Genomic DNA, 15,035 nt, shown 5'->3' on the forward strand with positions numbered 1-15,035 from the left:
AGAAATAAAAAAACATGCTGCAGATTTAGCAATTAAATCTAACGACTTGAAAATTTCAAGAATCACGCAACTTGTTGCTTCCAAACCTGGAAGCAGCTAGCTGTTTAGATATTCTTAATATGCTAGAAAAATATTGCTTAATTCTGAATTATCCGAAGTTGCAGACCGCGCTGCGAATATTTCTGACCATGCCAGTCACTTCTGTGTCATGTGAGCGGTCGTTTAGTAAACTTAAATTAATTAAAGATTTTAGGCGTTCAACTATGACACAGGAGAGACTGACTGACTTGGGAATATTAAGTATAGAGTATGAAATAGCCGAAAAAATTCACTTTAATAAAGTGAAAGATGAAATGGCTTCTGTAAAGGCTAGAAAAGTCAAATTTTAAGCGCAATGGGCTCTTTGACTATATTTTGGAATTAGCATAATTGAATAAAGCAATTAATTCTAGAATTTTCTGCTATCTCGCTTTCGAAAAATTTGAAGTCGTTCTTAAGAAAATAAATAAAAACAAAAAAGCCCAGAATAAAAATCCGCACTTTATTTTTAATGCGTCACACCTGGCATGTTGAAAAGCGGCAACACGGCCGCGGCCGGGCCACCATGCTGACCCACCACCACCTCCACAGAAGGCCATTCAACCTTTTCCAATATGACGGAGATAGAAGTGCTTTATTTGGCGCGTATTTTAAAACCTGTGTTATTTCCAAATAGACATTTTTCACACAAATGTCGGGTTAGGTTACGTAATATTTCACTATTTTTTTTAATATACAGGGAATCTAAAGTTCTCCACATAAGTAGTTACCTACCATAGTTTAGAATTTACTGAACGTTTAATAAATATATACTATTATGAACACTATAGCAAGTTACTTGTCTTAGTAAAAGCCTTGGTAAATGCTCTTGGAATTATAAACTACACTGGCTTGGGTCAAAAAATATGGAATAGTTTTTCTATGTTTTGCAGCATTACACAAATAGGAATAAATTTAAACTATAATAGGTGAGGATTATAAAAAAATAAAATATATAAAATATGTGTTTCAAGATTTTATATAGAAAAAAAAAACTAAATACCTTTTTGGGGGTTCGTAAGTAAAACTTACGCTTAGCTTAGTTTTCTTTACTCTTTCTCTTTACATAGGGCATTGTCTTTGTGGTAAAGACGTCATTCCTTTTTTTGCATAGTTCTTCAATACATTATTGGATATTCCAAACAATATGGATTTAATAATAAATTCTGACATATGTGAGGGGCAATTGTGACCTAAAAAAAGACTTACATCCAGGCCATTTATATTTTCAAATGTCAATGTTGTCAATATCTTTCTGTGATCTTTTTGATCTAAAAAGCTTGATTCTTCTTCCAATATTTTACATATAGTGAGGTAAGTGTAAGCAGTAGCCATAACTACATCCTCATTAGGGTAACAGAGGATTTGGCCTTTGGCCTTTTTGAGGCATATTTAAAGCACTTCTTACCCGAGAACTACTAGTAGGAGTGAAATTATCTCTTTTAATAGCCGTCAACCATTTTTTACGAAGCTCGTCGTTTTTGAAGAATATAAAAGCAGAAACCTTGGGACCCCCTCTATAATTCCCGTGACAATTTGGAACAGAGCATGTAAAAGGCATGCTACAATAAAATGTTAATACCTACCCTTTAACCCAGATATTGCCACCGTTCTTTTAAAAGACACATTACAGGTTTCCTATTTACTGAAACACCACTATTTAATCATAGATGACGCCACCAGTATGTTTTAAGCAGTAATAATCAGTTCGTGTTTTAACCGGCCGTTTTCGTGATTTCGATCAACTTTATTGAAAAATTGATTTTATATTTGCTATAATAAATTGTGATATGACATGGATACTAGAAGGTATGAACAATTTGTCCTGTTTTACTTCTATATGCAAAATATGTTATCAAAGTTGACAAAAATAGGTATAAATTAAATGTAGAAATAGGAGTGGGGTTATAATAAATGACGCCAAACAAATTGTACGCCTAATAACTCGCCTGTTTTTTTTAAAGAACAATGGCAAAATCAACTATATTCAACTATTTTTTCTATTAGGTATTGGAATAAGCCTCTGACGTTACATGAATTACTGGAGGAAGTTGAGGCTTTGGATAAAGACCCACACAATAATATCATCATATTTCCTCCAGAGAACGCAAATGACGATAACACTGATGAGGACTCTGGGGACGAAGAGAACGTGCAAATGTGTAATCTTCCAGGGCGTCAGTTACGTGCCGAAGCTGAAGTTTCGCAGGACGATACCGGAGACGCTAGTGTCTCTGTAATAACAGACACTTCTGATAGTGAGGATGACTTGCCATTGTCCACTTTTGGGTCAAGGATTATTGGAAGCAGAGTCCTAAAGAAAACACGAACTTATAAATGGGATAATAAGGATATCGACTCCGATATGCCTTCTTTCCTTCCAACATACGGACCAAGACAGCTCTACACTCCTCTTGATGCATTTTTCCTATTTTTTGATAATGAAGTCATCGGGATGCTGGTAAAGTACTCAAATATGTATGCTAATTCACATAACCGTACTGGAGATATTACTGACGACGAGATTCGCTGTTTTTTGGGTGTTTTGCTACTCAGTGGCTATTCTTCCCACCCAAGAAGGTCGATGTATTGGGAAAATTCTCGAGACACTAATAGTATCTTGGTTTGTGAAGCGATATCTAGAAATAGGTTTAATTTTATAATGCAAAATATTCATTGTTGTAAAAATGCTGACTTATCCGCTAATGATAAATTTGCCAAACTACGACCTCTTTTTGATGTCCTCAGTAAAAAATTTATAGATATGTCACCATGTGAAGAGTCGCACAGCGTCGATGAATCGATGGTACCATATTTTGGGCATCATGGTTCGAAACAATTTATAAAAGGAAAGCCAATTAGATGGGGCTATAAATTGTGGGTGGAAACAACTGTTGCAGGGTATATTGAATGGTTTGAACCCTATCAGGGTTCAACCACCGTCCTTTCGGGTAGGTATAAAGATCTTGGCCTAGGTGCAACAGTGGTGCTAGAATTTGCAGAAGTACTTCAAAAAAAGTACACTAAGGCTGTCCCTTTTCATTTATTTTTCGATAACTTTTTTACATCCCTTCATTTACTCGAAGAGCTCAAAAATATGGGTCTGAAAGGTACGGGCACAATAAGAGAAAATCGCGTCGGTAAAGACTCTCCTTTATCTCACTCCTCAGTGTTGAAGAAAAAGGAACGCGGTGCATTAGAATTTGTATCTTCTGATACGAATTCTATAATTTTATGCAAGTGGTGCGATAATAGCGTAGTAACGATTGCTTCAAATCACACCAAAATAATGCCCACCCTCCCAGTAAAAAGATTTTCCCAGAAAGAGATAAAAACGATTTACGTACCGCAACCACATGTAATAAAAAAGTATAATGAGAACATGGGTGGGGTTGACAGGGCGGATCAAAATATTAGCCTCTATCGAACTCAAATAAGAGGTAAAAAGTGGTATTTTCCACTAATATCTCACTGTCTAGACATGGCCGAACAAAATGCTTGGCAGATATATCGAATTGGAGGCGGAAAAAAAGATCATCTAAGATTTAGACAATCAGTGGCAACTTCAATTTTGGAGACATATAAAAAAACAACAAAAAGAGGTCCCAGCCGTCAGTCCGCAAATCTTCATGAAACATCTAGATATGATAGACTAGATCATTTGGTTGTGTATCAGGAAAAACAGACCCGATGTAATGTATGTCATAAAAATTGTAATTTTTTTTGTCAAAAATGTTCCATTACTTTGCACCCTAAAAATTGCTTTCTTAGCTGTCATACATTGTAATTTTTTCGTTTAAAAATATATAGGTAACATAATAAACCCTATCTTTAAAATTTGTTTGTTTTTCTTTCAAATAGTAATATTTTGCCACCGTTCTTTTAAAAGAACACCGGTTTTAGAAAAAACACAATGGTAAAATCCAAAATTTACTTAAAATATCAATTTTTGTTTATCCTTAGGACTAAAATTTAAAATCTGAATAAATTTTTCGAAAAAAAAAGTTTTGGCAGTATCTGGGTTAATACCTATCTTTTGATTATTGTAAGTAACCATTATAAAGTACTATGCAGACTGGCGGCGAAGGCTTTTTACTCATTTAGGTGTAATATCTTGATAGATACTTCTAGTTCTTACCTTAAAATAATTAATAATAGAGGAGTACGACAAGCACAAAAGTTTGCAGTTCCCTATGTGGAATGTCCGGTTTGGATTTTTATTACACTGTTATTTTATCACAATTTTCTGATCACACCATGCACTGAACACTAAGAACTAAACAAACGTGTTGCAGAAGCACAACAAACTAGAGATAATTAATTATTTCTGGTATGCAATCGGAACGAGAAACCACTACCGGCTTTTCAGATTAAAGGTAAACAATTTAATAATGCGCTACCTTCGCCGCCATATTTGCCTTGACCATATCATGTTGATTAGCCTTGAGTTGAAGTGGTGCTGGTCAAATCAAATTGCAATATTGCCGGTTGTTGGCTGGCGCACGAGCACGGTTCTGCAATGTGATTGGGCGTATTTTTCATACGTCATCAATTGGCACTTTAAAATTATTTCAAATTAAAGCAATTTTGAGGGCCTATAAAAAATTATTCAATGTCATGGAACTATTTTTTTTGGATAAATATACTGAAAATAGTCTTCTATTTCAGATTTTGTCCCTGAATTGGGTATTTTATTTTTTGTGAAAGAGCCCATTTCGTGCAATATTTTGTAGTAAGCAGGTATTTTCGTGATCTTCGCAGGGTTGCATGACTGCATAAGTACTAAATATGTTCTTTTGTTTTGTTTTTATTTATGTTTCAAGTAATATAACGTTTGAAATATTTTTTCATATTATATTTTTTATTTGGGGGGGGTGTCTATACAATTTTTGAAATGTGGAGGCGCCAAATTTTGTCTTTGCCCACGACGTATTTTACCCTAGATCCGCCACTGCCTAGTACAATATTTAAATATTAAAATCGCAATCGCATGTTGCAGTCGCTGTGATTTAAAAATCGCCATCTCAGAGCTCGAAGAGCTCCATCTTTTCATGATATTTTGACGACGTTTCGTACACTACGAAACCCCATCATCAAACCCCATGGTAAGAAACGTCAAAAGTTGATGTCGTCCGATCGCAACCAAATTTTACAAATGACAGGGTGAGGCTAAGGATTTCATATTGAAGAAAAATGTGGGTCGATTTCGGCATAATTGGGGACGGGCTACAAGACCCTCGACGTTTTGAACCGATATGCTTCTAAATGGACGAAGTCATCAGGATTTTTCGTAATTATGGGTCGGTTGGAACCAAACTAAGCACGTGGATGGAGGCACTCGAATGAAATGCTCAGACGAACAGATGGGTAGACGGATAGACAAACAGATGGAAGTAAGAAAAAGTTTCACTTCATATATGCCGAGATATATGCACTTAGTGCACACACAATTTTTTTATTTTGTGAAATTTCTTCCAATGGCGATCAGGTTTTTTTCAAGAAATTAAAACTAAAAAAATTCAAGTTTTCAAACATATGCTTTGTTTAAATCTAAAACTAGATATTTTTTTCAACCGTCATAGTAACCCATTTCAACAAATTTTTATAAAAAAAACAGGTCATGTGAGAGGATAATCGCGTATTTGAAAATAAAACGGCCACTAGTCCTTTACAATCCATTACACCGACACCGACTAGCATTACACGGTTTATTTATCAAATTAAATTTAATGGGTTACTTAATAAAATTTGTCTTAGGTTATTAAGGTCACACTTTTTCGTGCTTTTGTGTTAAATGTCGCACCACAAACCGATCACGGGACGCGACCTCAATTAAATGTAGTTATAACAATTATAACAATAAACACACATGATTTCTCAGCCAAAACCAATATATACCTTCTTTTTGTATGAATGGAGGTGTTAATAAAATATACAAATGTGTTTACTCATAAAAATTAAGACCAATTTTTGGAAATACACATGTATAATAAGTTAACACATTTAATTTCGATTGTGCTTGTTATTAAACAAATATTTTCTGTACGATAAAATAAAATTAGGCTCAATTTTTTATAATAACAATAAATAAATACATTCAGGTCATTGAGATATTTTCTCAAGCTACCGTTTCGTCTACCAGGCCTGGGTCAACCAGGCAGGCTAGACATCTAGACAATCCGTTGAGAGTAGGTCTTAGTGGAGCAGAAGTACGGAGATACCTCCGTCTGCTCCACGAAGAACTTGCTCCAGAGGAAGCAAAAGCACTCCTCGAAAAAGAGAGCCTTGGTGGCAGTGTTGCCAGAAATTTTCGAGCGAATTCCTTCAACACGAAGCGTTAATAGTTATTTTTGTATATAGTGCGCAAAGTGCTACTTTGGCGATTGCTACTTGAATTTTTTAACGAGGCGTAGCCGAGTAGACAAATTAGTCGAGATCACCAAAGTAGTTCGCGCACGAGTTGCAAACAACATTTTTTCTACAAACATTAAAATCGTGATATCCCTAAAAATTATTATTATTATATTATTGCTTCGAAAAAAAAGCGTGAGCTTGGAATATGTTTTTTTATTACTGAACATCGTCATCGATTTCCTTTTGGGTCGTTTTAATACTTGGCATTTCTGGTGCTTGCCGCCGTGAGGAACTCACTAAAATGACGGTCGATAACATAGATGATAAAGATTCAATTTTGATTGTTAAAGTACCCGATACAAAAACAATCATAGACAGAGACTTTACAGTGTCAAATTTTAATTATATTGAGATTTACCGAAGATACGCAGCTCTTCGTCCATGAAATGCTACCAGTCGCAGATTGTTTTTAAAATATCAAAATAAAAGATGTGTTAACCAAGTGGTCGGCATAAATTTTATTACTAAGATGCCTAGCATGATAGCAAAACACTTGAAGCTGCCACACTGTGCTACACTGTGCATTGTTCCCGGAGAACTTCAGCCACACTCCTTGCTAATGCAGGGGGTGATATATTTAGTTTGAAGCGTCACGGAGGGTGGAAATCTTCGACAGTGGCCGAGGGATACGTCGAGGATTCTATCAACAATAAAATTCAAATATCATTTTTCAGTAGTTTGGGTTTTTAGTCATCTGCTGATGATACTAACATTGTTAGCGAAACGCGCGTCCAGTGTAAAAGTAAAAGTGTTTTGGTGTATTGTGGTGATTTAGTATTTTATTTTGCTGTGTAACACTAAGGGTTCCAACCCTCAACTGTAATGAAGGAGTTATTGTTGTTACACAATAGATCCTTAAGGTCACAGTGATTAAACCCTCTCCTCACTCATTCTACGTTCATACCCAACAATATTAGAGAAGCCTTAACGTTAAAAACTACATTTCATCGTTTTTGAGGAGCTCTATAAACAACGAGTCTTTAGTTAACAAGCAATATCCTGGAACTAAATGTGTAATTTATGTGTAAAGTCAATTTTATTTTATCGTACATATATTATTGGTGTGTAATTTTTTTAAACATACATATTGAAGAATTTTAAGCTATTTTCTAGTATTATTATATAGTATGTGTACATACAAATGTCTAGATTAATCAAAAGTGATTATTTATATCACCAAAGTCAATTAAATAGAAAGTAGCTTTTAATTTACCATCTTCTGAACTAGTTCGTTCTTTTAAAATGCTGTGTAGCTTTGACACTTCGGCGTGAGTGTTTTTATCGTCGTCATCAGCAATGCTGACTTTCCTCGATACTTTTTCTGAAACTAATATAATTACAGTTAAAGTATGGACAAAAACAAAAACTGTTCGGACTCTAACAACAGTTTTCAAATTTTCTCCTAGTAAACTGGTAACAGAGTTAAAATGGTAACACCTAGTTAAAATGGTAACACGAGTATGCAACAACTGGTTTTCAATAAATAATTTCCAAAAAGATTGTTTATATTTATTTCAAAGGTATTGGTCTAGACTGTTGAGGAAGTACAAATATAACGTTTTATAATAACATATAATATAAATAATAAACAATTTTAAAATATTACAAAAGTAACAGCCAATGCCCCAATATATTTTTTTATCTATTATTATCAAGTCCTGTTGTCCTTTTAAAACATAAAATTGCTGTCAGAATCATCAGCAAACAAAATTGAAAACAATTGTAAGATAATGTTTGATTGAAAAGAAACTGAGTCAAAGACGGCTGAGAAATGACAATGTCAATATTTAGAAATCATTAACTAAAAATGTGGACATAAAATTTGTCAATAATTAGCATTAATTACAGAAAGATTAAAAAAGGATAGACAACAAATCTATTTCCAAAAAATTGTTTTCTCGAATTTTTTACTCATCAAAAATAAATTACAAACTTCTTAAGACCAACGGGCAGTAAGCGCCATTAAAAATAAGGGTCTAGGGCTTGACCTCGCCAAAATTATCGTCAGTTCCCATTCCCATCCTTCTTTGACACCGTTTTTTTTTCGCTAGTATGGTATTTTATTAATTTTTTTGTTTCCTAAATGACATTGTTGTGTCAAGTTTGTTTTTTATGCGGATTTATTAACATTGCATTGGTGCAATTTGTTGCTAATTGTGACCAAAAGGAAACGAATATTGGCACCTAATTAGATAGTACCTATATCATTATTTTACTATATCAAAAAAGAAATGATTTTGTTTTGAATATAGCGCAAAAACAAATCAAAATAAATTTGAAAAATTAAGTGAAAAATGCCTGCATAAATTCCAACACAGAGTGATAATCATTTAATCCAATTATTTTAATTTATTCAGATTTGTTGGAGTTTAGTATGAAAAAAATTGTTACTAAATCAGAAAATTGCTAAATAAGTAGCGGGAGCTTAGTGAATGCGATAATAGTACCCTCTGGTGTGATAATGCTGGTTCTAAAATGATTATATTGAATAAAGTGTAATTTTGTCACACAAGCTCGAGGACTAATAACAACAATTTTGTTCGCTATTTGTTGTTTCTTTAACAAAATGAGGATTATCAATACCCTATATATTATTTTTTCAGAATTAATTCTTGTGCTGAGTTTAAAGGTAGAGAAATAAACTTTACTCAAAATTTGTATTGCTTTCTTAAATTTATACAGGAGTGCGAAAAATTGCTGATCTATTTTAAATATTTATTTTACATAAAAACTTCGTTATTATTATAAATGCAACACCCTCTATTTTTTTTAATAAATCGAAGCAGATGCAAATGCTCTTTTAAATTATATTAGGGTTTCCTATACCTGTCTAACTCAGATTTTGAATAAAAAGCAACGAAACGGCAAACAAGATGGCTGGTGTCGCCATGCCAATTTTCTAGTGAGAGTAACTATTTTCAAAATCGACATTAGTTTATGGACTTTATTATTTAGATTTATAGCAATTTACCTAAATCTATCCAAAGTAGTTTAATAAGTAAGTATTCATTATTTTATCAAGAAAAATAAAGCAGTATCTGTTGGCGGACCAAATTGATATGTTACTAGTAATTTTATTTTGTGAGGAAAATTGCTTCTTGGCCACAAGGGCTTATGCTCAAATACATCCCAAATAGAAATCTTCCTGATAAGCATTCCTTTGAAAAACTACTTATAGTTCCAGAGCTGATAGTGTGGTTTATAAAATAAACCTATTATTAGGCAAAAACCTGTCGTTGGAAGTGAAGAAAATGAATTTCACGTAATTGGCTTCTTTATAGAAAATCCATATATCTACAAGTCATCGTAAAATAAATCAAAGAACTACTTTTTCTCGATAAAATGATAAATATTTTTATATATTTCTTAAAAGACTAATAATCGAAGTATTATTATACAGGGTGTATAATAATACGTAAAATAAATGTAAATAAGTTTGAATTGATTGATATGCTGCTAATGATTTAGGATAACAAAAAAAGCACACCCAAAAACACCCTGTATATTGGCTTGTTTTATTAATTTATGTCTGTGTTTGCACAACTATTCCATTTTTAAATTTCGTGACGATATATTAATCATACATAAGTTTCTTTTTTCCTATATAGCTTCAAATAAAATTAATTGATCGCCTATAAATAATTTAATAATTTAAATGCATGTCTTTAAATTCAACGATTTACACTGTAACTTTGTGATGTAACTCTCTGTATGATGATCGATAAACTATAAAACCGTATTTGATTTAACGTTAAATATGGCCTGTTACCTTGATGACTTATTCAGTAGTCGTAACTCTATGGTATTTGCACTAAAATGCATAAGAATGTTTAAAATGAGAAACATAAAAAACCTGACACTAATAGAAAATTCTAATCTAATAATGAATTATTAAAAATATTAATTAAAAATAAATTTTATAGCGACACAATTTTTAATGTATTTTTAAACCTATATAAAGTTGAACACAATGTTTGTTTTATGAGCATTATTATATATAAACAGTTATTATACAGGGTGCTACAAATTCGGGGTACGAGCATTGGTATCTCGATAACCGTAATAGATACCTAGTATTCGTCTGTGTCTCACAAATTATCAGCTAATTTGACAATATAAAAATACTATCAGATAGCCCTAATAAAGTGGCCATGAGAAAGTGCAATTAGCTTTTGATTTTCTAAAAAGTAACGAGAGGATAAAATAAAATATATTTTCAATAAAACCCGTTTTATCCAAATAACTTTTTAAAACTTTTTTGATAGTATCTTGGTGAACATCCCAAAGCGCAACTTTGCCCCAATTTAACCATGTTCGTATCTATTACCAATCAACGCTATTACGGTTATCGGGATACCAATGCTCGTACCCCCAATCTGTAGCACCCTGTATATGAGTATTATTAATGTTTTGTACGGCGATATACCGTATGTTCGAAAGAAAACGTTCAGTTGGTGTAAAAATCACGATCGATGACATTCCCCATATAATTTTGCAACAAACTGACAACGATCTTAATTTCCAAGCCATACCTGACGGCCCTGACGCCGTTTTTTTAATCCTACGGTATATTATATTCTTATACCATTTTAATTAGAAATACCGTATGATGGGAAAAAAATGGCGTCCAGTTGGCTGAGAAATGACGATCGATGATATTTCCCATATTTTACATATAAAATGTCAGCGATTTTCATTTCATAGCCATCTCTGACGCCGTTTTTTTTCGATCATACGGTACTTCATTTCTGAAAAGGTTTTGACAAAAATTGATTCTCAAAAAAAATTAAAGCAAATTTCCTTTGGATATTTTTACATTTTGTATTAGATATTACAAAAAATATTTTTATTTTTCTATAATAGATACAAGAATAACTGTTTGTGTACTGTTATTAATTAAATTATTTTTATTTAGTCGATGCTTTAAAATGAATTTGTATAGCACGTTAGTGTGAAATTTGAATATGTGTTTTCATTCGAGTATATCGATAGTAATTAAATATTTTTTAAAGTAGGTGGCTATGAACTCCAAATATGAATCATTTTTTCATATTAAACCCAGTTCATTTCACCCACTTTTATGAATTTTGAACAATTAGACATATCTAATATTCTTGTGGCTAAAAATTTATAAGTAATAATTACTGGCTTTAAACACAATAACTTGTTTATTTTAAATAGAACTTTCTGTATATTTTAGTGAACATGAGATATAAAAGTTATACCGTATGATCGGCAAAAAGCGGCGTCAAGTTGGCTAGGAAATGAACATCGATTACATTCACCATATAATTTCACTTTTTTTTTAAGTCAAAAATATTTTTTGCAATATAAATAGTTTCACATCGAAATATACGGATTGGATCTAGTTAGTCTAGAAACTAGCCAGATAAAGACTAAACGTAATATACAGTATGTCCCCTAATTGTCTTTACAAGAGGACACACTTTTTTATTATTAAGATTTTGAGGAAAATGCATTCTTCATAAAAATGTTTTTCCTTTTTTCAAAATGATTAATCAAGTTTATATTGTTACAAATTTCCATACCATTTTAGAGAAAATAAAAAAATATAGTTAGATTGTTATTGATAAAATTTTAATTAACGTCATATTTTTGCTGTTTTAAAATATTAAAGAAGCACAAAATTTATTTAGTTCAATACTAAGACAAGCGTAATTATAGTTATCGGAAAATGTAATACTTTAACAACAGCGAAAAATGTAAAGTAAATCAAAATTAATAATAACCACCAATTAAAGAATAAAATCGAAATTATATTACCATACAAATGTCTTTTGATTTTTAGGACCTAAAAAAAATCAACCATAATTTCATGTTTTTCTTAATTTTCTCTAAAACGGTATGGAAATCTGGAAATGTATAAACGGGATTAAGCATTTTAAAACAAGCAAACATTTTCCTCAAGAGAGAATCCATTTTTCTCAAAATGACAATATTTAAAAAGTGTTTCCTCTTGTAAAGACAATCCGGGGACTATACAGGGTGAGTCTTAAATAAGAGCAAATATTTTCACTGCTAGTAGATCTCGATAAAAGAAGATATTTTACTTTGAAAATTAAAAAAAATATATTTTTTGCTTAAATTTTGAGAACCACTAAATCTTTTCTGGGTTTTCTTTCTTGTAACCACTACCTATACTGTCATATTATCATGAAATTATGTTTTTTAACAAAAAACTAAAAAAATTTACTAATTTTTTTTAAAAAAATTCCTAATTTTCGCGAAAAAAACCTCATAATCGTGTTTCTGGGGTCGAAATACACTACTCATAAAAATATTTGTACTTATTTAAGACTCACCCTGTATACATTTAAAAAAATTGTGAATTTCATGAAATGTATGTTTTATTTAATAGTATACCGTATGACCAAAAAAAACGGCGTCAAGTTGGCTTGGAAATTTCTAAGCCAATTCTGTCATCGTTTTTTTTTCGATCGTATGATATTTTTCTCATATGTAGCAATTTTTGGGTGTCTAAAGGCTGTTACCTGTTTCTAGGGCGGCTGGGGTGATCTGTATCTGCGGGGGCGGTTCCATGGTTGTAGCACTGAGGCCGCCACCACCTTCAGGTGCGAAACGTCGTCTCGGCGGCACTGATGGGCAAGCAACCACCTCGCAACTGCACGACAACAACCACCGACTACCGCAGGTCCATCCGCTATTATGTTTCGATGGTTTAGGAACGGCCCACACACAACAATGTACGGCCGAAAGAAAATTATACTCGCATATATTCTTCGCTACTTTCAATTAGATACCTGCGTCATCACTATACAGACTGTAAAGCGCAATTTTTTTAAGCTACTTGAATGTACTAGCAGCAGGGTTGGTTATGTAGAAAATGTCATATTTTCTGCCGTATTTTCTACACGTAGAAAATTAATTTTCTACACCAATTAATTTTCTACATTTTTTACATGTCCAGACGTAGAAAATTAGTTTTGTATATTGTAAGCCTTTTTTTGAGTTTATATTTATTTCAAATACTTCAATGACAACGATTAGTATAAGAAATAAACTAATAACGATATCAAAATAAAACACTAAATCACCACAATACACCAAAACACTTTTACTTTTACACTGGACGCGCGTTCCGCTAACCATGTTAGCATCATCAGCAGATGATTAGAAAACTGAACTGTAATAACGATATCTCTAATTGTTATTTATTATTTAACAAATGGACAGTATACAGTATGTCAAAAAAACTCAACTATTAACTTCCATATTATTTTAAATTGATATGTACAGGGTGGTCGAAATTGGTCTGTTTTAACAGAGACAACCTATTTCCTGACTAGATAGAGCAAAACCGACATAGGTGTCATGAGCTCGATTTCTGAGACATGTTTAATGGCGTAAACCTCCTGTTGATATTTTCACTGCCAACTGAGATACGGGGTCTTTTTGAATTTTTTACCATTTTGAAAATTACCCATAACTTTTTTATTTCGCGGTATAATAAAATTCTGTAAAAACGTTCTCAAGGCACTTTTTTAAGCACAATCCAGTGGAGTAGTCAGTTTTTCTCTAGAGTTGTTTTTTTTTGTCCGAAATAATAAAAAATATAATATTTTAAATGGAAATCATAGTTGGCTATGAACTTAAAAAAATGCCAGAGTTGAACTCTTTCCAACGATATAAAGATATCGAAGAGGGCCTTGATTTTGTGTTGACCTAGTTGCCTAATTATTTTTTATCACAATTTAATATTCTATAGTATTATTTATCTGCATAATTAAAGACTTTTGAAAAGGTAAATCAACATTCTATACTGGTATTACCAATTAAAATTAGAACGCCATGGTTACAACTAAACTATTAAACGGAGATTTTAGAGAGACTTGGATTGGAAAAAGCCTCGTATCTTAGCCTGCTAGATCCTATGATTTAACTTCTTTCGACTTTTTTATGAAGAAAATTAAAAGACCTAATATATAAAAACCATTGGGACGAGAGAAGAATTACAGAAGGCTACTAAGCAAGCTTTTGGACTTATTACACCAGTTTGCCTAATAAGTCGCTGTAACTCTGTACAGGGTGGGTCAATTCGACACTTTTAAATGGAAACACCCTTTTCTATAGGAGATAGACGAAAACTAATATCGGTGTCTGGAGCTCAATTTTCATCAAAAACATGATGGTAAAAATCGCTGTAACTTTATTTTAAATATACAAAATTAATTTTGTACCTGTCCTCAGATTTTATAGATTTTCTACTTAATATTCTACATTTTCTACGCACTTTTCTACATACACGTAAAAAATTAATTTTCTACGCGTCGTTACCCAACCCTGATTAGCAGTATCAACAGATTTAAAAATGAAACTGATTTTTTAAACAACTCTTTCCACACTGCCATCTCAAAAATGACGATTAAAGGACCATTCCTATCTAAAAGCACGTAACGTGACAGACACTCAAGAAATAGTTAGTAGAGGCCTATGCAGACGAAGCAACATATTTTTTCGAATATTGCCAACGACTTTTGGTATTCTATAAATAGTCTGAAATT

General features: G+C 32.4%; 1 protein-coding gene across 1 annotated transcript in view; it reads right to left on the reverse strand.

Annotated features, from left to right (window-relative positions):
• LOC115879652 (sodium/hydrogen exchanger 9B2-like) overlaps window positions 1–13,201 on the reverse strand; it is a 39,708-nt gene extending 26,507 nt beyond the window's left edge. The window contains exons 1-2 of the mRNA XM_030896558.1: window positions 13,005–13,201; window positions 7,706–7,819 (exon numbers count right to left, since the gene is read on the reverse strand). Of these exons, the coding sequence (XP_030752418.1) occupies window positions 7,706–7,819; window positions 13,005–13,053 (163 nt within the window). The 5' untranslated portion in view covers window positions 13,054–13,201. The remainder of the gene's footprint in view (window positions 1–7,705; window positions 7,820–13,004) is intronic.
• Between the last annotated feature and the right edge of the window lie 1,834 nt (window positions 13,202–15,035).

Source organism: Sitophilus oryzae, unplaced genomic scaffold, assembly GCF_002938485.1.
Source record: "Sitophilus oryzae breed Bouriz unplaced genomic scaffold, Soryzae_2.0 scaffold_1583_pilon_pilon, whole genome shotgun sequence".
Taxonomy (NCBI): domain Eukaryota; kingdom Metazoa; phylum Arthropoda; class Insecta; order Coleoptera; family Curculionidae; genus Sitophilus; species Sitophilus oryzae.